We start from the raw sequence: 21,710 nt of genomic DNA on the forward strand, positions 1-21,710 counted from the left end.
TTCCCAGCATGCCCCTCGCTTCCCTTCCCTTGCGCCTACAGCTCCCAGAGTGCCCCGCGGCGGGCCCGCACGGGCGCAGTTCGCCGGTCAAAGCCTCGTCCCGCGGGGCCGGGGCCGGTCAATGCGGGCCGGGGGAAGCGATGGAAGAGGGTGAGGAGGCGCCAGGGGCTCGCCCAGTGCGGGAGGGAGCCGCGGAGCAGGAGCCAGAGCGCTCGGGTCCTGTTGCTCCTGCCCCGCGGTGCTCCCGTTACGTAAATCACAGCACTTGCGTAGGCAGCAGTAGCGCTGCAGCCCAATCCCATCAACGGTCACGTCTGTGTGCTATAGAAAACACAGCGATGTGCCTTGGTTTGGTCGAATACACACGATGTACCAGCGAGCAGGAGGCACAGCTGGGACCTGGAAGTACCACCCCCTGCCCCCTTCTTCCTTCCCCCATCCTCTTTCCCTCCCTCCCCCCCACCCCCCCCCCTTCATCCAGAAGAAAAACCCACGACTCAAAACGTGTTTCTCATGGAAAAAAAATAGATTTCATGTAAAGCTGAAGGTGGGCTCTCACCGTGGCCACAGGCCCGGGGCTGGAGGCATCAGTAGAAATGCAAACACAGCCTCTGCTTCCCCCTCCCCTCCTCACAGTTATCAGCTTTAGGGGTCTTGTTGCTTCTTTTCTCTCCTTTGTGAATGGTACAAGTAGTTCTTCAAGAAACAGATCACCAAAATACAACAGCTCTATGCCGAGGGAAGGAGCCTTCCCCCAAAAAACTCTTCCCCGGAGTGGGAGAACTTCCCATTTCTCTGTCCATGTACAGTGTATTGCAGGGGACCATGGCCCAGGTGCGAGAGGACTGTCCGCTGAAGGAAGGGCGCAGAAAGGCCAGGGCTAAACTTTGCTCTTGGCAAATTAGAGTCTTTAATAAAGAGTAACATGTGCAAAAAAAAAAAGGAAAAAATAAATCATTAAATAGCTCAACCCAGGGCTTGCAGAATTACTGCTGTCAGAACGCTTACTGCTACTTGTGTTCTTACCCGACCCATCGCTGCCATCTCAATTAAGTACCCGAGTTAAGAAGTGACATTTGGGAAGAGATCACCACAAAGGGGAAAAAAAATAACCCAAACCCAGAGGTGCAATTGCCACCTCCGTGTCCTTCCTCCACCCAGATGCCTGCTTTAAAGACATGGATGCAGCAGCAAAAAGAAAAAGAAGTGTAAGAACATCCCCTTCTCTCCGTCCCGGCAAAGCACTGGTTTAGTTGGTTGAAGGAAGAATTGCTTCCTAAAAGATGGAGTGGGTGCTTGGCCTCCTGTGTGCAAGAAAGGGATGGGATGATCAGCTGCTCTCGGTTGCTTTCCAGCAAGTTTGTGGTGTTCTGTTCCCTGCCCCGGGCACATTATAGCTGGAAACCTTCCATGGGGGCTTCGGACTGCTGGAAGATGAACTGCTGCTGGTTCTCATCTACCTGGGGAGCCAAAGCAGAGTCATCCTCTACTCCAAAGTAGTGCTCAATCAGGTCAAAGGCCTTCTGGTAGATCTCTTGGTTCTCATGGCTCTGTAGGAACTCTATCTTATCCAAACCTTGGAGGGAAAGAGAAATGGAATGTGATGAAATGAGGGGATCCTGGTATTTGCAACCCCACATCCATCCTCCACCCTTCCCCTGTTCACTGCAAGACCTCAGTCTGCATCACATTTGGGGCTGGCGAGCAGCACCAACATATAAAGCTATTCCAGAGCTGCTTGTGGCTTTCCTATCAGGCAGCATTCATGTCTCTTCAATAGCCTGTTTCACTGACACAGCTAAAGCAGCTGCACCCCCAGCTCTGCTGGGGACAAGCCCACATCTCAGTGAGGTTAAACCAAGTGGCACAAGCAGGTTGGTAGTTGCTGGGGGTATGGAGGGGAAGGAAGCAGCGCTTGCCCCAGTAGCCTCCAGTGGAAGGGCAGCAGCAGCTTTCCCTGTCCTAATTAAACCCACCAAATTAAGTTGCTCCAGGGAAAAGTGAAGCCTCTCTGGATTTCCATGGAACATCCACCGTTATAACTGGGTCCAGTTAGAGCAATTTTAGACCTAGAAGTGTCACTTTTTACTTAGCTCAGCTCGTTTCTGATTAATCCTGCTACAAGCCACAATTATCAGCTCGGCTGCAGGTCTAGGAAGCATAGACCAGAAGTAGGATAGTTTTTACTTCCAAGTATTTTGTCCTATGCCCAAATCCTAAGAGTCTAAACACACCACTGGGACAAATCTTGGCTAGTCTGGGGTACACTAAATCCTTTAGCACAGCAGAAAAGCAACAACAGAACTAACAGACACAGTTGTGTTGTTCAAAGCCAACAGCACCAAGGCCACAACCTACCATAGGCCTCCTCAATCAGACTGCAGTATGGGTTGATGCCTGTCCCACTCTGGTTGGCTTCCTGCTCTCCAAGCCTCAGGATGTTCTCCAGTCCGTTCAAGGCCACCTGGACAATCTTGGAGTCCATGACAGTCAGCAGGTCACAAAGAGGCTTGATACAACCCAAGTTTACCAAGTATCTGAAGAGAGAGCACCGGCAACACACACTGCTCAGGATGTGGAATTCAATCTGTCATCAGGTTTGGACATTTAGCCTGGCCTGAGCTCTCTGAAGAGGGAGGGGGAAGCAGATTGGATTTCCTTCTCCTGATTCTGAAGGAAGCTGCAATTCCCAGCTCAGGGCACGATCCAGCTCCAGCTCTGCCTCAGGTACCCTCCCAGAGGTTCTCCACATCACCCCCTTGTCCTTGTCTCACGGTTCCCACAAAGACAAAGCTTCCATACACTAACAGCTGTCCCCCAAGAGGAGCCCCAGGGAATACCTGATCTGCTCAGGGGTTCCTCCTGACGTCGCGTTGGTGATAGCCCACGCTGCCTCCTTCCTCGTGCGGAATTCTGCTTTCTGCAAGATCTCTATCAGGACTGGGAAGATGTTTGCATCTATGACTGCCTGGGGAGAGAGCAACGAGAAGGGTTTGAGTTGGCAACGTGACAGAAACCTCCACCTCCATCTGTCAATGCAAAAGATCTTTCCAAGCTGTGCTCTTCAGCAATTCCTCAGCCAAATCCTATTAATGCAAGACGGTTGATCCCACAACCAGCCCACAGCAGACAACCCCTATTACTGCAGCAATACTGGAGCAGTGCTCCCATCACTCATCTGCCTTTATGTAGGGCACGAAAAGGATAAATTACAACTCAACAAGCTCCAGCTTTTCAAAGGGGTACCTCTAACAGAGCAGGGAAATGCAGGGGCTGTATCTGCTCCTGCTCCAGTGATCCAACCTGTGGCACTCATTTCAGCCCAGTCTTTGTTGGTACCATTAAAAGCTTTTCTTAGCGCCGTTGGCAGATGGCTGGGAGCAGCAAATTTGCACATTACTGCAGAATGAGAGATGTGAACAAACCCTCTGACTGCCAGGGAAAAAAAGCTGAGAACCCTTAATGCTGAGCTCGGAATTGAGGTTCACTGCAGGCGGGCTGGAGAAGACCCTACCTGTATCTGCGCTCTGTTTCCTGCTGTGATGTTGGATATAGTCCAGCAGGCTTCTTTCCTGATTGATTCCTTGGGACTACTTAATAAGTGAAGGAGACAAGGCAGGGCTGAACAGTTCAGAATCACCTTTGGAGAAAGAAAGCAGAAGTGAGATCAGCAGTGTCAGGTCCAGAGCTGGGCACAAAATGAAGCAGGCACTCCAACAGCTGCTGCAGAGGAGGATGAGCCTCAGCAGGAAGAACCTCCCTGTTCCGTGGGAGACAGGCACTTCCCTCACCTGGGTCTGGATGTCATCCCCCGTCACGATGTTACCCACTGCTCGCAGAGCTGGAGAGGCCACTTTGTAGTCGTTGTGCCTGCAGGAGAAACGGCACAAGGACAAAGCCAAGTCTATCAGATCACACACAGGCAGAAGATTCTCTCCCCAGCAACCCATCTGCATTGTCTGCTTACAATCCCTCCCCCTAGCACACGGTAATACTGACACTGAAAACAAAGTCACAGAGCAGTGATTTTCATCCTAACTCCATCATCTTCAGATGGCTTAGTTACAGATCTCACCTCTTACAGACCTCACCTCTTACATACCCCCCCTTCCTGACCAAAAGATGTTAACCCAATGAGAACACCCAGAATATTTCAGGAGAATTTTGGAAGCAACTGTCTCCCAGCTCTGAAGCTGTTAGAGGCTCATTCCAGTATTTTATCTAAGTTCCCATATAGGTATCAGAGCAACAAAGCCAAGGTGATTTTTGGTAGACACTCTTTTTGCCACCTGTGGATCTGCCTAGGAACTAGGCTTCCATAAGCATGTTTGAAGGTTGAGAGCACAAGATACACTGCTGTCCTCTCTCACACGTTAGAAGCACCATTCCAACCTCTCTTTAGCAAGTTTATCCCAGCACATCGGAGGAACCCAGCTTCTCTCAGAAAGAAAAGACAGGAAACTACAGCTCTCAACCTGCTTCAGACCCTCCTATGTCATCACTGCTCTGAAGTCAGCTACAGCACCCACTACCTGGATCCTATGCACACAAGAGGTGTGAAGGGTGCTCTGATGGGCTTTGACATGAACCGAGGCTCAGGCACACGCTTCCCAGTCTCACTGGGCTGAAGCAGCAAGACAAGGTACTCACATTAAGAGCTCCACCAGTCGCCGACACACTCCCGAGTCAATAACTGCTTGGATTTTCTCATTGGGACCATCTGATAGGTAGGAAAGAGCCCAGCAGGCATCTGCCAGCAGGTCAGAGTCACTGTTGAACAACAACCGGGACAACACTGGCAGGCAGGGAGACACCTACAACAACAGCCACCACCCCAGATTAGTCACGCTGTGGCCAGGACCACCACCTTTGCATGCAAAGCACCACGTGGTTGTGCTGACTGGCAAGATAACAAGTCTTGGATGTCCACTGTTTCCTCCCCTAGAGTCAGCAGCTTCCTTGTTGGTTCACACACCTTATAATCAGGGTCTGAAGTTACTTCAGCAGCGTTATTGCTAAAGTGAAATTACATCCCTTCCTCTAGGACCAAGTCTGGACTCCTGGGATAAGTGCTACTGTGCAGGCTACCATTTGGAAGCTCCTTACACATCTTGGGGAAGAGCACTGCTCCAGTTCTTATTCTTGATAACCCCGAACAGCTCCGTATTCAGAGCAGCAACCACCAACAGCTCCACCTCTGAGTACTTTGATCATTTATAAGTGATTTGATATGACACTCCATTGAGATTTCATCCCAAGGTGAGGGATGGAATCTGAACAGTGTCAGCTCTCAGGCTTTGAGGGTGAAAACATTGATCTGAATGGTTTTCTTCTACCAAAGAAGGATGAGACAACTGAAAAGCCAGCAGCACACCAGGAAAGGGGGAGAGGAAAGCTCCCACCGCTCCAGGAGTCCTGTTTTGTAGCATTTAAAGGTCTCAGAATCAAGTTTTCAGTCACAATTTGAGTGAAGTCTCAACATTCCAGTGTTGATTAAAAAGGTTTAGGGAAGCCTACAGCATAGGCTGCCTCACAGGGAAACCCGTGCCTGCCCCTTCCTTGAGGGGTCCAGCTGATGGGCTGCCACTGGAGCTCGGCAGAAAATGAATGGGTACATAAGCACCTGCTGAGCAGGAAAATGAGTCTCAGCAGGGAGAACCTCACCCTGTTCCCCCCCCCAGAGTGACTTAGAGAAGTCCAGCAGTCAAAAAGAATTGAGACAACCATGGACCCTGGGTGTCTCCCCATCACCCCTCTGCCAACAAGGCTTTTCCTCTCACCTTATCAAATTCAGGAGGTGGACTCTTTCCTCTGCACAAGTTTGACAAGGCCCAGACAGCATTTCGTGTCATTGTCAACCTGGTGGACTTCGTAAGGAGCCTAAAGAGACAAGTAGCAGGAATTATCATCCTTGATGTGGAAGCCAGCAAGGGAATCAAGGGGAAAAGAACCAGTATGATTTTAAGGAAGTCGAACCACTATTCCACTTGCTGCAGCTCAAGCCATGCTGTGTGCCGCCTGAGCCTCTCCATAAGCAAGAAGAGAAGTGACATGCAACTACTTCTTAGGATAAAGAGCTTTTATTGCTACCACCACCAAGGGATGTGGGTCAAGAAGGCAAGTTCCACATTAGAGAAGTCACAGAAGGAAGGGCAAGTTAGTTGAATTGCAGTTCCAAGTTCAAATTCAGCCCAGGCAGCCGCTCACACCCTGTCTGAGGTCAGACGGTCCTCACTAGAGGACATGAACTGCTGTCACTCCACTCTAATGAGGACAGCAAGTCCTGTGGGCTGAGGACTTGTCAGCAGTCACTGCTGCCAGGTGACTGACAGAAGTAGCAGTGTAACAATCCATTTGTGCTAAAGCAGCAGTTTGCCAAGGCCAGGATAAAGATTCATTCTTTCCAGAGCAGTGAAAGCACGTGTCTGACAGACAGCCCTGGCTCTGGTGGGCACGCACCATGCTCAGGAGCTGCAGAGGGGAGGTGGGTACAAAGACCTGCTCCCTCTCGTCAGCCCTAGATAGAGGAACCCACTTGGACAAGCCCCTGAAATCCACAGTGTAAGCACAAAGAGCAGGCATCTGGAGGGGGACACAGTGAGCACTGTGACTCCAGAAAGACAAGCACACTGCACAGCACCAGCTTCAGACTGAGCACAGTGTAAAGGTTTGTGAGAAGGCATGTTAGCTACCAAGTCCCACTCGGTATCAGATACTTGTCTGAACTGCTGGTTTAACTGGTACCAATGGTTTGATTCCCAGCAATCACCACCATGAATTGCTAGGGAATCTATTCACCCAGCGCAAATATGGCTCTGCTGTAGGGCACTGGGACATCAGGAACTGGATTGGCAAGTATTCATGGCTACTCACATTAATAAGGGAGGAAGAATAGCGCAGTTAAGGACATAATCTCTACACAGAGAGCTGTCTCCAGCAATGTTCCCCAATGCCCAGACAGCCTGAAAGGAAACAGCAACAGTTTTAGGATTCACACAGTTTCTGAACAGAGGAAGAAGAGGGCAGTGTGCTAAGAGAGCATTTCCCTGTCATTCCAGGCAAGCTGGAACCGAAGCCAGTTGTTAGACACTGGCCACACAGCTTTACCACCACATTTTCGTCACAGGCAACCCCACTGTGGTTCTCTCCCTAACCCCACAGTAAGAAGTGAACCTTACCTGTTCTTGAACATCCTCAAAGTCAGAGTTTAGCAGCTCTATGAATATAGGAACTGCCCCAGCTTCAATTACTATTTTTGTTTGTTGGGAAGTTCCTGATGCAATATTTGTCAGTGCCCACGCTGCTTCGAACTGGAACAAGCAAAGAAGTGACAAGAGGATGACTAAAATAATCCTGATTTAGCAAAATATTTGCCAGCAAGTTGTGGCTTTTGACTTCTATTAAAAAGGTTGTGAGAGAAAAACCATATCCCAACAGCTCCATATTTGAAGGAAAGGATTTTAATTTCCTGAGCACTAAAGAGCCACATCTGCTAAATGCCTTCTTGGAGGCTCTAAGGATAGATAGGAGAGCGGGAGGCAGAAGACATCACCAGTCACACCTCATCTTTTCACCCATACAACCATCTTCCAGCAAGAAAGGTGCAGACACACAGTGCACAAACACACCTGGAGCAGATCACTTCCATCCCTCTGCCCCATGGCAGCATCAGCTCTACCTAACCCCTTTCTAACAGACTCTTCACCTGTTCTTAACAGCCTCCAATAAAGGCTTCTCCTCACCCAATTTCTTCCTACACACACATGTTCCATGACTCCACTGGCTCCCAGCAAAGACAGGGAGGCCAAATTCCCTTCTGCTGTGGCTCAACTATGGTATTTTTGCCAGCATTCTTCCAAGAATTTAATTCAGAGCCATTTATTTCATTTCTTGCCTAAGCATTACAGGCTCCCTTTGCCTTCTCCCATGCATCACAGAACCTGCACCTTTCAGGTTCAAGACACCACTTTTCCCTGATAGCCCCTGTGGGCTCAGGTTGCTGAGCTGTGAAGGTTCCACAGCTCCATGCCCCGATGATTCCCCAGCAGCATCTCCTTTACCTGTAGTGTGCAGTTCTCACTCCTCTTCAGGAATTCCACAAATCTGTCCACCACTCCTTGAGTGTTTATCACTTCATCTATTGGAGGATTTGGCTCTGAAACAGCAGAACAGTGTCAAAAGAGCACGCAGGTCTACCAGGGGATGAGCTGTCAATGAACTGAATGATCCCAACTGGTACCAAACCCAGCAGGGCAACTCTCCACAAACACTTTCTGTGTAATTCATACAACCAGAAATCATTACAATGTAAAGGATTCTAGCTTTCTTCCCCCCAGGCTCAAAGCTACGAAGCTTCTGTCCAGCAATATACAAGCACAAATGCTTGTAGAAGACAGGTTACAGCAGAGCTGATGGCAGGAAGGAGTTACTTTTACCTTTGGAGAGTAACTTCCTGAATTTCTGAGTGGTTGCTAGCTGTAGGTCGGGGTCATCTGAGAAAAGCATCTCTACCATCTCTCTTGTGATCACTCCCTCCTGAAAGCATGCAAAGGAGACAGAACAAGGGTTCCATTTCACACTAAGGCATCACAGTCCTTGACAGCCTACCATGATTTTGGGCTTAGCCAGTAATCCAAAGATACAAATTTGAGATCTCAGCACATTATTTACTTCCTGACAGACTCTTCCAGTTCACTAGAGTGATATTTGCAACGTTCTCAAAAGTGAGAAAGCAAAAACCTCTCAAGGTTGTCAGCTCTCTGCTGTCCCCACTGTTAAATCTACCCACAGGCATGATCACAATAAGGCACCTACCCCACATGTGGTGGAACTGACGTAGGGATCCACAAGGAGACTATCGAACATGGAGGCATCCTCATTGATCAGTTCCACATTTCTTCTTTTAAAGAGCTGGGGAGGACCAAAACACAGGAGGCATTATTAGAAAGCAATGATGTATAGTCTTCATAACTAGACATTCTTGTTCCTCAAACAAGATACTGTCAGCTAGGCTGAGCCCAACCTGAACAGAGAAGCAGTCATTAACAGCTCTGCCCTCTGAAGCCTAGTTTGGCACCAAACCCCGGTAATAAAACATGCCAAGTCTTGCCCTCAGACACTGGTCTGCAAGTGCAGAATTGGACTTAACAAGTGAGGGAAACCAGGGAGAAGGCAGCTGGTAGGTGATGCACTGACAGAGCAAACAGTCTGAGCCACACAGCACCTCTTAGGTTCATAGACCTCCAAGGCAAAAAGAAAACCACAGCTCCAAATTACTACGTGCAGCCCATACTCCCACTTGTGCTTCCTGCTTCAGGGAAACAGTCCCATTCACCAACTAATCCAAACACCCCTTTACCAACAAGGATCTGTGAGCAAAAACCTCCAATACCCCAAGGAAAAAAAGTGCTTGGAAAGCTCTGGATACGAGCTGTGTGCTCTGCACCGGGTACGAAGAGAAAGAGAAAAGCAAGATGTTGGTTAGAACAGGAAAAATAAGAGGACTGCCAACGAACCTTAATGCACAGATCCTTGAAGATTCCAGTTAGGCAGCAGCACAATCCTGGGTGTGTTAAGGCTGTACACAAGCTACTCAAGGTGACAGTTACCTGTTGCTCTCGTTTCTGTTTGCGCAGTTGAATCCCTTCCTCTTCTCTTCGGCGCCGCATTTCCTCGGGGTTTAGGGCTTTGTTCTTGTAACTCTTCATTCGATAGTTGTCCTTGGCAGGGCTCGCCATGGTCTCTGGGAGGAGAAGACACCGCCTGCCTCAGCTCTCTGCTTCGTTAACCCACACAGCCTTGCTGACAAGGTAGCCCGGGCACGTGAAGCAGCACGGAATAGCCAGATCAGACTTAGGATGTGATCCCAACCTTAGCTCATGTCATAGGCTGCTATGGAAAGAGGGTTAGGAAGTTTCTAGGAAGCATAATCCATAGGTTCCAAAAGGAGCCCAGACCCAATTGGATAGCATCAGGCTATCACCCACGTGAAAGGCTCCCACACAAACGGCTTCACTGTCCTCAGGGGATGCACAACTAAATTCCACTTTGGTTTTAAGCAGAAATTCCTTCCCTTGTGTCATCATGGCCTAAACCACACCTTGACTTTCTGCCCCAGACACGCAGCAAAAAGCCAAGAGGACCCCCAGGCAAACTGTGGCCTTGATGCTATAACAATGGTAGCAGACCTTGCAGAGAGCAGGGCTGCACGTCATGTACAGGCCATGTCTGTCCCACCAGGTACTGCCAGGGCTCAATACCTGACCTACTTATTTTGCTGGTTCCTATCTGCCTCACGCAGCCCTTCTTGGTGAGTGTAAATGTGCCTCCCAGTCAGGGAAGTGACACTCCACTATTTGGCACAGGGAAAGAAAGGCAAGCAGGGCCAAGGAGAAACCCGAGGACAGAGGGGTATCAACTCCCCAGCTGCATCCAGCTGTAATCCACTGCTCTGCCCGTGTCAACTCCTTCTTGCACCTCTCCAGACTCTCCCTTTCTCCCATTTACAGTTACTTGCTTAATGTCCATGCCTTTCTCAGGACAGGAGAGGAGCGATCACGATACACAACATCAGAGTGCAAATCAACCCCGAGACCAACTTCCTCTCCTCCAGAACTCTGCTGGTCACCAATATCTGCTTCCATCCAACTGCTGAGGGCAGGTGGAAGAAGTGCCCTGTGAAGGTTTGCAGTGCTACCTCCTTCCCCTCCTCTTTCCAGCTTCAGGCACTCCTCAGCCACGTTGCTTACAGAAAGCTTCAGTCTGACTTATCAACTGCCTCCAGCCCTTCTGGAGCTGCTCCAAGGTCAGCTGGAGATGGTTCAGACCTTACTGCCCTCCTGCTAGGAACCTGTGAGAAGACACACACACACACACACACACATATATATAGAACACACAAACAGCCAAGGGTTCAGTGCCAGGGGAAGAGGAAACTGGGAAAATTCATGTTTTGACAGGAGAGGAGACAAAATCCTTTCAGCTCTAGGATTCCCCCAAACCACCTAAAAAGGCAGCAAGCACTGTGGGGAAAAGGCAAGCGACTTCACAGCATCTTATTAGGAGGGAATTCTCTTCCCAAAACAGCAAGAGGAAAGGCCTCTGAAAAGCAAGAGATAAAAACCCCAAACTCCAAGTTCCTCTGGTCAGTTCCACTGTAAGAGATGCAGGTCCCTGGCACACAGCACTGACCCTGTCCACAGTTAGAGTCTTCATCAGTAACTTGCTTAGGGGACAGTGAGTGGCCAGAGGCTGTAAGAAAGAGGGAGTCCATCAGGCTGAGCACCACTGAAGAAGCACAGAGCCTCAAAACCGACCATAGGGGTGAAGTAACCAAGTTACAGGAGGTCCTGCAAGATCTGGAGCCTTACAGAAATCTACCTTTTGTCCCTTCCCTAAATACCCCATTTTATAGGGCCTGTCCTCCATAAAACCAAGGCAAGAAACCTGCTGATGCCATACTCAACAGTGCACTCTACCTCGCAGCAGCCTCACTGTGAAGCCTGCATTAAACCATTCATCTTCCCCCCGAGTTCACCTCTCACAAGTCAGGATTTCAGAGGCCTGTTCCTAAAGGTATTTGGCAGCACTTTCTTTACATGGCAAAGAGCAGACTGAAGATCATAGGAACTATGCAACCACTCTTACTTGTCTATCCCTTTTCTCAGCAGCATTGTATGGCAAGATTGGTCTTGGGTGACATGGTTCAGTGTGCAGTGTCCCTGCCCATGGCAGGGGGTTGGAACGGGATGATCTTAAGGTCCTTTGCAACCCAAACTATTCTATGATTCTAAGATTGAAGAATTGATTATTAACTGAAAATCAGCTAATTCAGAACATAGAAAAGGCTTTTAAAACCGCTACAGGCTTTAGGGGGGCTCTATCTGATCTGACAGTAGCAAGGTGTGGCACCTGCACAGAGATGTGCATTCACAAGATCTATTTAAGTACCAGTGTTACCTCAGTGCAGCCCCATTGCTGCCCCAACGCCAATGGCTCATCAGCCACACAAAAGAGTGAGAGTTCCTGGCTTCCTTCTGAGGATTACAGCAGAATCCCAAACAAAGTCAAATTTGTTCCCTCCCTTTGGAAAGCTGAAGGCTCCAATTCAAAGGTAGTTTTTGAAGACAAGGAGGAGGGAAAAGTGCTTAAAGGAGTTAATGCCATATGCTGGATTACCAAGCAGTTAGTCATATAAATAGCAAAGCAACACATGACAGCTCATCTGCCTCCCAGCTTGCACAACCACTGGGCTGAGCACACCCCAACATGCTGGGAGGTCTCAGAGCACTCTCCTCACCTTGCAGTTTAAGGCTCTGCATTTCCCTGTTATACTAAAGGGAAACCCCTACTGGAATATCATGAATATGGCATTAGAAAAGGAAAACCATCAGGAATTAGGACAGGGTTAGAATGAGGCACTTTCACCACCAGGGTTAACAGTCAGTTCAGGCCCTCCAGTTCCAGGCCCTTGCTCATGCTTCAACTCCTTCCCGCTGCAAGAGGCAGCCTTGTGTTCCTAGGAACCTGGTTTCCTCCACATTCTGCATCCCTCAGATTACCCTGGACCCAAAGTACAACCTCTACCTGTTCCCTTTCCACTGGTCAGTTAGAAGTGACTACTGCAAGTCCCTCTGAAGCATCCGTGCTTCCTCAGCAGGTTACTGCCATTCTTGAGCACTGGCTACAGAGGGGCTCAGTGTGCCCCACCACCCTCACCTCAACCTCTTCCATCCAATTCACCTTTCTTGGGCAGAATGAAAACCTGCAGAGGTAAAAGCTTGTTGAAAAGGTGTTTAAAAACCTGAGCCTGCAGAGCTTTCCCCCAGCTCCTTCTGTAAATCAGAGCTCCACAAAAGAGTTTTCACACTGTTTCCGAATACCAAGAACTCTCGAGAGCCTGCTGTCTGCACCAAAACCTCCCAGAGATCACACCAGAAAACAACTTCAGACTTGCAAGATTGACTCCATTTAAAATAGTGTTCTTAGAGCCTGGACAAAACATTACTTCTCTAGGAATTCCCTGGCCTCAGGCAATTGAGCAGGTCTAAGGGTTATGAGCCTGCACATAGAAAGAGTGATTTCTGCCTCCTGAACATGGAACACGAGGTAACCCTGGCTCTGCAGGACAGGTTCTGAGCCCCAGTGTACATCTGATGACTTGCTTTAACAAAGCACAGCTGGGTAAAGCTTTGCTCAGGCACCAGGCAGATGGAAGGCTCCATAAACACCCACTGCTCCTGGCTCAGAGGGACTCCTCTGCCCTGGGGAAAGAGCAGCAATTGGGAAGCTTGGGGCCCGTGGACTGAGTGTCAGAGGCATTACCTTTTAGCTCTCAGCTCTGTGAGTGGCTCTGCACGGGGACAAGCACAAGGGGAGTGTGTAATTCAGTTCACTGACAGCTGAGGAAGCCCCTGCTGCCACAAACAAGGACTGAGACTAAAGCAGCAGCACGAGTGTAGCTGCAGCTCCATCATCCCGAGTCAGAGAGACAAGGCAAGTGTCAGCCAAGGAACTCTGCTCACTGTTAACCACTGGCTGCAATGATCTGCTGGGGTCACTTCAGAGCACAAAGCAATCTGTGCTAAACACAGATGTAAACCAAACAGCAACGCCTTCCAGGGCTGCCGAGCATCAAGGAGCTAAAACACAGCTTTGTAACTTCCAAAAGAAGCCTGTTAGCTCCATCCTCACTACTAAAAGTGCACCTGAAACCACTCAACTTCCTTAGTGTCCCCAGAGAGAATGGTTACCTGAGGGGGGGGTTTAAAGCCATGATCAGTGCAATGCCTCCCAGCACACAGCCCATGTTTAGTACAGAGTCCCCACACCAACAACTGCTGAATGCTAACCACCTCTGGAATCACCCCTGCTCACTGGCACAGCATGAGCCTGAGAAGTCCTTGACTGGGGTAAACAACTGACACCACTGGTGTGTTATCAGCCTTGTTCTCAGGCTAAAGTCAAAACCACAGCGCTGCCCCAGCTACTAAGAAGGAGAAAAATGCCTGCTACAGCTGAAGCCAGGACACAGGCTCATCCTTATGTACTGAAGGATGAGAAGGTATTTACCACTTAAAGGGAAGGAAAACCAGTGTGAAAGTTTGGCTTTGGAGGCTCAGCAGAGCCCTCAAAGCCTGTGCAAAAGCCGGCATCAGCGCCAGCAGCTCAGTCACAAACTGGAATTCCAGGGTCATCACTAAGACTGTAATAGCTTCTTGATGTTACTGGATCAGAAACAAATCCCTGCTCCTTTCCAGAGGATGCTCTTCCCAGTTCTCTGCATTACAGAGAGCATTTACTCCAAACACTTCCTCAGCTGCTGCTAAAAGACTTTGAGCTGAGTCACTGCAGGTCTAAATCAGGACTCGAGCTGCTGAGTCAGATTGAAGTGACAAGGCAGAGAAACAGTTACACTGACACATCTGACAAGGCCTTTTTTAAGGCAAACCCCCTTTTCCCAAAGGCAATCTTTGCATCTGGTACAGTTCTGGTGCTGGGCATGAGACACATACCCACAGCACAGCCTCACCAGTCAGGAAGGCAGCAGCTCTGCATTGAGAGGGGAGAAGAAATGAACCCCATCAGCACCCACATTTCCACTGAGTACATTTCAAAGCTTCCCAGCTGGGGCAGATCCTCCAAAGGCTCCTTCCAAGCTGAGTTTCCCTGTGATGGTATAAACTGGGACAGCTACAATTAAACCCCATCTAAATGGGACAAGCAGTAGCAAAACACATCCGGCAAACTACTAAGTTTCATTTGGCAAACGTTACTGACTCTGTCCTTTGGGTTTCTCCTACACTTCCATACACTTACCTGGAAACCCAGAGGAACCTCCCATCTCCTGCCTCCCTGCTTGACCAGGCTCAGAGCTAAATACATATTCCTACAGGACCCCTCCTAAACTCAGCTGTGCAATGCATTTTACAGCACTCCATGGACGTGTCTTCAGTCAGTTCTTAAGAGCTCAAGCACCCTCTTTACAACACAGCAGAAAGGTTCCTCCTGATGGATACGGACTTAATGTCTCTGGAGAGTTCTCTTCGAGAAGAAGCACGTCCAGGACAACTTTGTGATTTCAACTGAAAGCACGGAAGGAAGCCCAAGTAATCCATGCTACCGAAGTACAGGCTAAACGAAGCTGGGTGTAATAAATACCTAAAAGTAGCTGAATTACTTGTACAGTATAAACAGACAGCTCTGAACTGCTACCAGAAATGAGCCAAGAACAGATTCCCCTATTGAACATGCCACTGATAATGTGGAGTGAATTAAAACGCCCTTCACTTGCTCAGAAGGCCACAGAGGGGAAAGGAAGCTACACACTTGTGCTGACAGGAGACCAACTACACAAGAAGTCCCGTCAAACAAGCAGCAATTCAAGGCTTTTCCCTTACAGCCCTGGAATTACCCCAGCTGCTGGAAAAGTGGCCAAGTTCTGTCATCCCATCACTCACGCTGCTATGTTTGCTCTGCTGCTCTTCTGTTGGAGGGTTTATTACACAGAAGCACAGGCAGAGGCAGTTCTCTTTCAGAGTGGTCTTAACCCCAGGCTGCCACCAGCCCTGCGGGCCCTGCTGTACCAGGGGATAAGCCCTGTTTGGCTGCTGGGGCAGCAGCCACCACTGGCTCCCTCCCCTCTGCTTCAGCTCCCCAGAGCCAGTGATGTGATATCACTGCTGGAATGTGCAGCAGTGCCATGGATGTGGCCGGGGAGGGGGAAGGGAAAGGCAAAAATCCTCTCTGGGGAAAAACAACAGCCCCACAGCACGCTTGTCCTTCCCGATGGTCAAAGACCAGGATTCCTTCCGGGCTGTCTCAAAGAACTCACCTGTACATGGGATGGTTTGTGCTGGATGGGACCTTAAAGCTCACCCAGCTCCACCCACCTGCACAGGCAGGGACACCTTCCACTGGAGCAGCTTGCTCCACCCCCTGTGTCCAACCTGGCCTTGAACACTGCCAGGGATGGGGCAGCCACAGCTTCTCTGGGCACCCTGTGCCAGCGCCTCAGCACCCTCACAGGGAAGAGCTCCTGCCTTACATCTATCCTAAGTGATTAATTTCAACTCTGCCTCCTCCTGATCTTTACACCTCCAATATCTGAGGTTTGGGGCTTCAAGTCCTCTTCCACACAATTGATGTATTCTGAGACATTCAGATTTCCTGAAGAGTGAGTGGGCTCCCAAGTACAACAGCGTCACCCAAGGCCAGGGAGTCCTTTGTTACAGTTCTTTAAGCAGGGATTAGCTCTTCAACTAAGTCAACTCAAACTCGACCCACAAGAGTTATACGAGGTTAAAACCGACCAGAGATGATTAGAGGGCTATCAAGTTCCAGCAAAAGCTCATCCTTCCCAACATGTGCTTTGCTCCAGAAACAACCACCACTGATTTGCAAAGCAAATCCGAGTTCAGCTGGACCCTGCCAGCACAACAGCTTAAAGCTGAGAGGCTGCAGGAATTCGTACTTTCACTATTACATTCCTTTAATGATCGAGCTCCCCTTTACAAAGTTCATATTTGCTCTCCTGAACACAGCAAACAGAGCCAAAAGAGCCAAACTCCCTCAATCCATCAGCCACGAAGGTTTTGTGAAGCACGGAGCATCACACACTGCTCCACAGGCTGAGGAGCACTGCAAAGGCAGCCAGACGTGCCATTTGCATAGCAAACGAAGAACAGACCCAGCAGCGTGCCTAAGAACGCAGGCAAGACCAACACCACGACTGCTCACAGCCACCACGCACCCTCAGCCTGCACCCCGCAAGGAGTAACAGGGCTGAGCTGCCACCCTTTAGCCCTGTTAGGCAAAAGCAACGCCTTGATTCCTTTAAACGATGAACTATTTGAATGTAACTGCCTCACTGCAAGGAGTTCTCAATCCCTGCTTCAAGCAACGATGGGGAAGGATGGGGAGCTCCTCTGCATGAACTCCTCGGCTCCAGATAACAGCAGCAGCTTTCAGGCACTCACACTCCCCCCCAGGCCCTTGTGCTACCTCAAGGTTTCACATCTCAAGCTATGGATTCAGTTTTAAAAGCTGCCATGGATGGGAGGCGCTGCAGCCGCGGCACACGCAGGCTTGTGGCCACTCACCTGGCCTGGAACAACCCAGGATGAAGGTGGAGGGAGAGCTCCCGATGGAACCATAGAATGGTTTGCGATGAAAAAGCTCATCCAGTTCCAGCCCCCTGCCACGGGCAGGGACACCTCACACCAGACCACGTCACCCCAAGGCTCTGCCCAGCCTGGCCTGGAACACTGCAGGATCCCACCCCAAAGGCCATTTTTAAGGCTTCTGAAGGGAAATCTGGTTCCAAGACAAGGTGAAAGGTGGTAAAACCTTAACCCCCCCTGAGGATCCTCACTCTGCTTTACAGAGAACACGCCTGCCACAGGCTTGGCCTTCCCACCCACTTCACCCATTCAAACCCTGCCTTACTACTTGAAGCCTCAAGGAAAAGGCACCTCCCTGAGCAGGGAGCTTCAGTTTCAGGCTGCATCCAAAGGAACAAGAAGAGGCTGCTGCTACTGAAGTGCCTTTTGAAGGGCAGCGCTCAGTTATGACTTATCTGTAGCTCTCTGAGAGTGCTATCTGCAGCCCTGTGTCCACTTTGGGGGCGACAGCACAAAGAGGGACCTGAAGCTGTTGGAGCGAGGCCAGAGGAGGCCATGGGGATGCTGCGAGGGCTGGAGCAGCTCTGCTCTGGGGCCAGGCTGAGAGAGCTGGGCTGGGTGAGCCTGGAGAAGAGAAGGCTCCTGAAGGGGAGACCTGAGAGCAGCTCCAGTGCCTGAAGGGGCTGCAGGAAACCTGGAGAGGGGCTTGGGACAAGGGATGTAGGGACAGGAATGGCTTTAAGCTGCCCTAAACTCTTACAGGCTCCAGAAGAGGCTCGCAGGGGACTGACAGCGCCACGGGCACTTCAGGCAGCACCAACCGCGGCAGCTCCTTCCCCCACCGCAGCCCTGACGCCCTTCTCCTCGGTGCCCGCAGCTCAAACAGCCCCCGTGCCCCAGCGCTGAACCCGCCGCTCCCTGAGCCCGAGCCGTTACCGCTCAGAGCGGCCAAGGACCCCCGGCACCCGCCCCGCGGCCCGGCTACCGGGCTGGGACCACCCCAGGGGCTCCGAGCGCCCTTCCCGGCGCAGGCCCCGCCGTGCCGGGATGACTCAGCAGCAGCAGCACCGGCGGCGGTCCGGCCCGCACTCCGCGCCCCGCCAGCCAGGCCCGCCGCCGCTGAGGGGACGCGGCCGGAGCCCCGGTGCGGGGTGCCGGGGGGCTCACAGGCCGCGCTGCCCGCGCTGCTCCGGCCGGAGCCGCGGCCGCTCCCGGCCCTTCCCGGTGCCCCCCAGCCCCGCTCCCCGAGCCCCGGCCGCTGCCCGCGCTCACCCATCGCGGCTCCTGCGGCGGCGGCTCCCGAGCGGCGGCAGCCACAATATGGCGGCGCCGGCAGAGGGAGGGCGACGGGCACGGACGGCGGCCGCGGGGGGACAAACCTCCTCAGCGCGCGGACGGGGCGGGGCCGCTCCTTCCACCCGCTGCGTTCGGGCGGCCCCTAGCGGCCGGGCGTGGAATCCGTGTCTTGCCCTCCCGTGTCCCCCCTTCACCCCCTGCTCCCACCCGCCCCCCCCCCAGCTCCCCACGCAAGCAGTGCGGGTTCCGAGCACAGGAACACACAAAAAACTCGGTTTATTACAAACGCTGTGCCTCGTGCGAGGCCTCGGCATCCCTCAGGAGGTGCGGGGCCGCCCGCTGCCGCCCGTCGCGATGAACACGTCAATGGGGACGTTGGGCAGCGTCAAGCAGTGGCTGCCGGGGCATCGCCGCAGCTGCCTGTGGGAGAAAGAGGAGTGAGGCAGGGAGCAATGCACGGTGCAGGACGGCATGGCACAGCCTGGCATGGTACAGAATGGTACAGAATGGTATAACATGGTACAGCATGGTATAACATGGTACAGCATGGTATAACATGGTACAGCATGGTACAGTATGGTACAGAATGGTACAGAATGGTATAACATGGTACAGCATATTATAGCATGGTATAACATGGTACAGCATGGTACAGTATGGTACAGCATGGTATAGCATGGTACAGCATGGTACAGCATGGCATAACATGGTACAGAATGGTACAGCATGGTACAGCATGGTATAGCATGGTACAGCATGGTACAGCATGGTATAACATGATACACCATGGTATAACATGGTACAGAATGATACAGCATGGTATAACATGGTACAGAATGGTACAGCATGGTATAACATGGTACAGTGTGGTACAACGTGGTACAGCATGGCATAACATGGTACCGCATGGTATAACATAGTTCAGCATGGTACAGCAAAGCAGAGGAACACCATGGCATGGAGCTGATCCTGCCTCTCTACTCTGCTCTCATGAGACCCCACTTGCAGAGCTGGATGCAGTTCTGGTGTCCTCAGCATAAGGACATGGAGCTGTTGGAGCAAGTCCAGAGGAGGGACATGAGGATGCTCAGGGGTTGAAGCACCTCCCATATGAAGACAAGATGAGACAGTTGGGGCTGTTCAGCCTGGAGAAGTTGTGTGGAGACCTCAGAGCAGTTTCCAGTGTCTGAAGGGGGCTACAAGGGTGCTGGAGAGGGATTCTTCATTAGAGACTGTAGGGATAGGACAAGGGGTGATGGGTTCAAACTGAAACAGGGGAAGTTCAGGTTGGAGATAAGGAAGTTCTTCCCTGTGAGGGTGCTGAGGCGCTGGCACAGGGTGCCCAGAGAAGCTGTGGCTGCCCCATCCCTGGCAGTGTTCAAGGCCAGGTTGGACACAGGGGCTTGGAGCAAGCTGCTGTAGTGGAAGGTGTCCCTGCCCATGGCCGGGGTTGGAGCCGGAGGAGCTTTAAGGTCCCTTCCAACTCAAACCAGGCTGGGATCCCAGGATTCTACAGCACAGCATGGCGTGGTTCAGTACAGCGCTCTGATATGGCACGGCATGATCTGACATGAGCCAGCACAGCGCAGCACCGACACGGCACAGCTCAGCACAACACATCAGAAGCCCCTGCCTGCCCCAGCAAAGCCTGTGGGCAGCAGCAGCCCGCAGGCAAGCAGGGCTCAACCTCCCCCCCCATCCCAGACACGGAGGGAATCGAAGCACCCAGCAAAGCAAACCAAGGCAGCGCTGCAGGCGATGGGGCCGCAGTGGGGCTGTGCCTGCCCCCGCAGCACGTCCTGCCCACTCCTTACCTCCCCACTGCCAGCTCTTGGCCCCGGGCCTCCTGCACCTCGGGGGGCACCTCTGAGCTGGGGCAGTCGCCGGCCTCGATGGGGAACCTCCGAGCCTGCAGCGCTCGCTGGGAGCTCATGGCTGGACCCTGCGTGCACCTGGGGGAGAGGAAGGAGCAGTGGGACCCCTGCGAGCCCCTCAGCATCACCCTGCCCACCGCTGGGCTCCGGGCGAGGACGTTCCAGCCTGCACCCACCTCGCTGAGAATCCACCACCGGTTCTGGGCAGCACCGACCTGCGTCACAATGGTACCCCCGGGGGTTCACAGGTCCCTTCTGTGTACTGCCCCGCCCCCGGGTGCCTCCAGGGTGCTGCTGAGGATTCACTGTAGGACGAACTAAGGGAGGCATGGAGCGGTTTTTGCTCGCCCATGGCTACCAGCTGGGCAGGACCATCGGCGAGGGGATGTACTCCAAAGTGAAGGAGGCGTTTTCCCAAAAGCACCGCAAGAAAGTGGCCATTAAAATAATTGATAAGAAGGGAAGGCCAGAAGGTAAGGGGTGACTCCAAAAAGGGCTCCAAAGAGGCACTGTCCGTCCTCGGAGGCTTTGAATTCCCAGCAGAAAGCTGGTTTCCCACCCTTGCCACCAGACAGCTGTTGGGCAACAGCTGGACTTGGTGCCCTTAAAGGTGTTTTCCAACCTGGTTGATCCCATGATTCTCTTGCTAGAGTTTATCCACAAATTCCTGCCCCGGGAGCTCCAGATCATCACCCGCTTGGAGCACACGAACATCATCCGCACGCACGAGGTGCTGGAGTGGGCGGAAGGGAAGCTGTGCATGGTGATGGAGCTGGCGGAGGACGGGGACCTCTTTGACTACCTGGTGCGGGAGGGGCCCCTGCCCGAGCCCCGCGCCAGGGCGCTCTTCCTGCAGCTGGTGGAGGCGATCCGGTACTGCCACGAGCGCGGCGTGGTCCATCGCGACCTCAAGTGTGAGAACACGCTGCTGCACGGCCGCACCTTGAAGCTGACGGACTTCGGCTTCGCTAAGCTGCTGCCCTGGCAGCGGCAGGAGCTGAGCTGGACCTTCTGCGGCAGCACGGCCTACACGGCGCCCGAGGTGCTGCAGGGGCTCCCGCACGACAGCCGCAAGGGCGATGTGTGGAGCGCGGGGGTCATCCTCTACGCCCTGCTCTGTGCCCGCCTGCCCTTCAACGATGCCGACATCCCCCGCATGCTGCACCAGCAGCAGAAGGGAGTCTCGGTCCCCGCGCACCTCGGCATCTCCAAGGAGGGGCAGAACCTCCTCAGGATGCTCCTGGAACCGGACATGGTGCTGAGGCCGTCCATTGAGGCCGTGCGCAGGCACCCCTGGCTCACCAACCCCTGATCTCCCCAGATGGAAGCGTTTCTAATACTAAGATAAATTTGGAGGTCAGTGTCTGCTGTGTCTCCATCCTCGCAGGTGACAGTGCCATTCGTGTGCTCAGGCATTGCA

At 52.1% G+C, this 21,710-nt stretch overlaps 3 protein-coding genes across 5 annotated transcripts; 1 reads left to right on the forward strand and 2 right to left on the reverse strand.

Moving 5' to 3' along the window:
- Window positions 1-839: 839 nt before the first annotated feature.
- On the reverse strand, window positions 840-18,521 carry KPNA6 (karyopherin subunit alpha 6). 3 transcript variants are annotated; one of them, XM_057397901.1, is made up of 14 exons: window positions 18,393-18,521; window positions 9,516-9,742; window positions 8,815-8,910; window positions 8,436-8,535; window positions 8,061-8,155; window positions 7,179-7,310; window positions 6,874-6,962; window positions 5,781-5,880; window positions 4,651-4,814; window positions 3,792-3,870; window positions 3,515-3,640; window positions 2,841-2,968; window positions 2,359-2,537; window positions 840-1,576 (listed from the first exon to the last, which is right to left on the reverse strand). In XM_057397901.1, the coding sequence occupies exons 1-14, from the start codon at window positions 18,394-18,396 to the stop codon at window positions 1,392-1,394; spliced, it is 1,704 nt and encodes a 567-aa protein (XP_057253884.1). In that variant the 5' UTR covers window positions 18,397-18,521; the 3' UTR covers window positions 840-1,391. The 3 variants fall into 3 exon arrangements, with proteins under 3 accessions (XP_057253884.1, XP_057253886.1, XP_057253885.1); XM_057397903.1 differs by lacking the exon at window positions 18,393-18,521 and adding an exon at window positions 9,983-10,110 and having other exon boundaries at window positions 9,609-9,742; XM_057397902.1 differs by having other exon boundaries at window positions 844-1,576; window positions 9,609-9,742.
- A 212-nt stretch (window positions 18,522-18,733) lies between these two features.
- Window positions 18,734-20,620, reverse strand: FAM229A (family with sequence similarity 229 member A). Its single transcript, XM_057397937.1, has 3 exons — window positions 20,523-20,620; window positions 20,231-20,368; window positions 18,734-18,836 (listed from the first exon to the last, which is right to left on the reverse strand). The coding sequence occupies exons 1-3, from the start codon at window positions 20,618-20,620 to the stop codon at window positions 18,734-18,736; spliced, it is 339 nt and encodes a 112-aa protein (XP_057253920.1).
- On the forward strand, window positions 20,619-21,602 carry TSSK3 (testis specific serine kinase 3). Its single transcript, XM_057397857.1, has 2 exons — window positions 20,619-20,763; window positions 20,941-21,602. Exons 1-2 carry the CDS (start codon window positions 20,619-20,621, stop codon window positions 21,600-21,602), a joined length of 807 nt encoding a protein of 268 aa, XP_057253840.1.
- The last annotated feature ends 108 nt before the right edge of the window (window positions 21,603-21,710 follow it).

This window comes from Pezoporus wallicus, unplaced genomic scaffold (assembly GCF_028554395.1).
Source record: "Pezoporus wallicus isolate ANWC-B61680 ecotype Strahan unplaced genomic scaffold, APGP_CSIRO_Pwel_v1 contig_10769, whole genome shotgun sequence".
NCBI classification, from domain to species: domain Eukaryota; kingdom Metazoa; phylum Chordata; class Aves; order Psittaciformes; family Psittacidae; genus Pezoporus; species Pezoporus wallicus.

Excerpts from the sequence above, each read along its gene's own strand:
- FAM229A (XM_057397937.1), bottom strand. The coding sequence starts at position 20,620 with ATGCCTCCCTTAGTTCGTCCTACAGTGAATCCTCAGCAGCACCCTGGA. Across the intron at positions 20,369-20,522 it reads GGACCTGTGAACCCCCGGGG|GTGCACGCAGGGTCCAGCCA; the intron begins GTACCATTGTGA and ends CCTCTCCCCCAG. Across the intron at positions 18,837-20,230 it reads CAAGAGCTGGCAGTGGGGAG|GCAGCTGCGGCGATGCCCCG; the intron begins GTAAGGAGTGGG and ends TTTCTCCCACAG.
- TSSK3 (XM_057397857.1), top strand. The coding sequence starts at position 20,619 with ATGGAGCGGTTTTTGCTCGCCCATGGCTACCAGCTGGGCAGGACCATC. Across the intron at positions 20,764-20,940 it reads TAAGAAGGGAAGGCCAGAAG|AGTTTATCCACAAATTCCTG; the intron begins GTAAGGGGTGAC and ends TTCTCTTGCTAG.
- KPNA6 (XM_057397903.1), bottom strand. The coding sequence starts at position 10,085 with ATGATGACACAAGGGAAGGAATTTCTGCTTAAAACCAAAGTGGAATTT. Across the intron at positions 8,536-8,814 it reads TCAGTTCCACCACATGTGGG|GAGGGAGTGATCACAAGAGA; the intron begins GTAGGTGCCTTA and ends GCATGCTTTCAG. Across the intron at positions 6,963-7,178 it reads TTGAGGATGTTCAAGAACAG|GCTGTCTGGGCATTGGGGAA; the intron begins GTAAGGTTCACT and ends GTTTCCTTTCAG.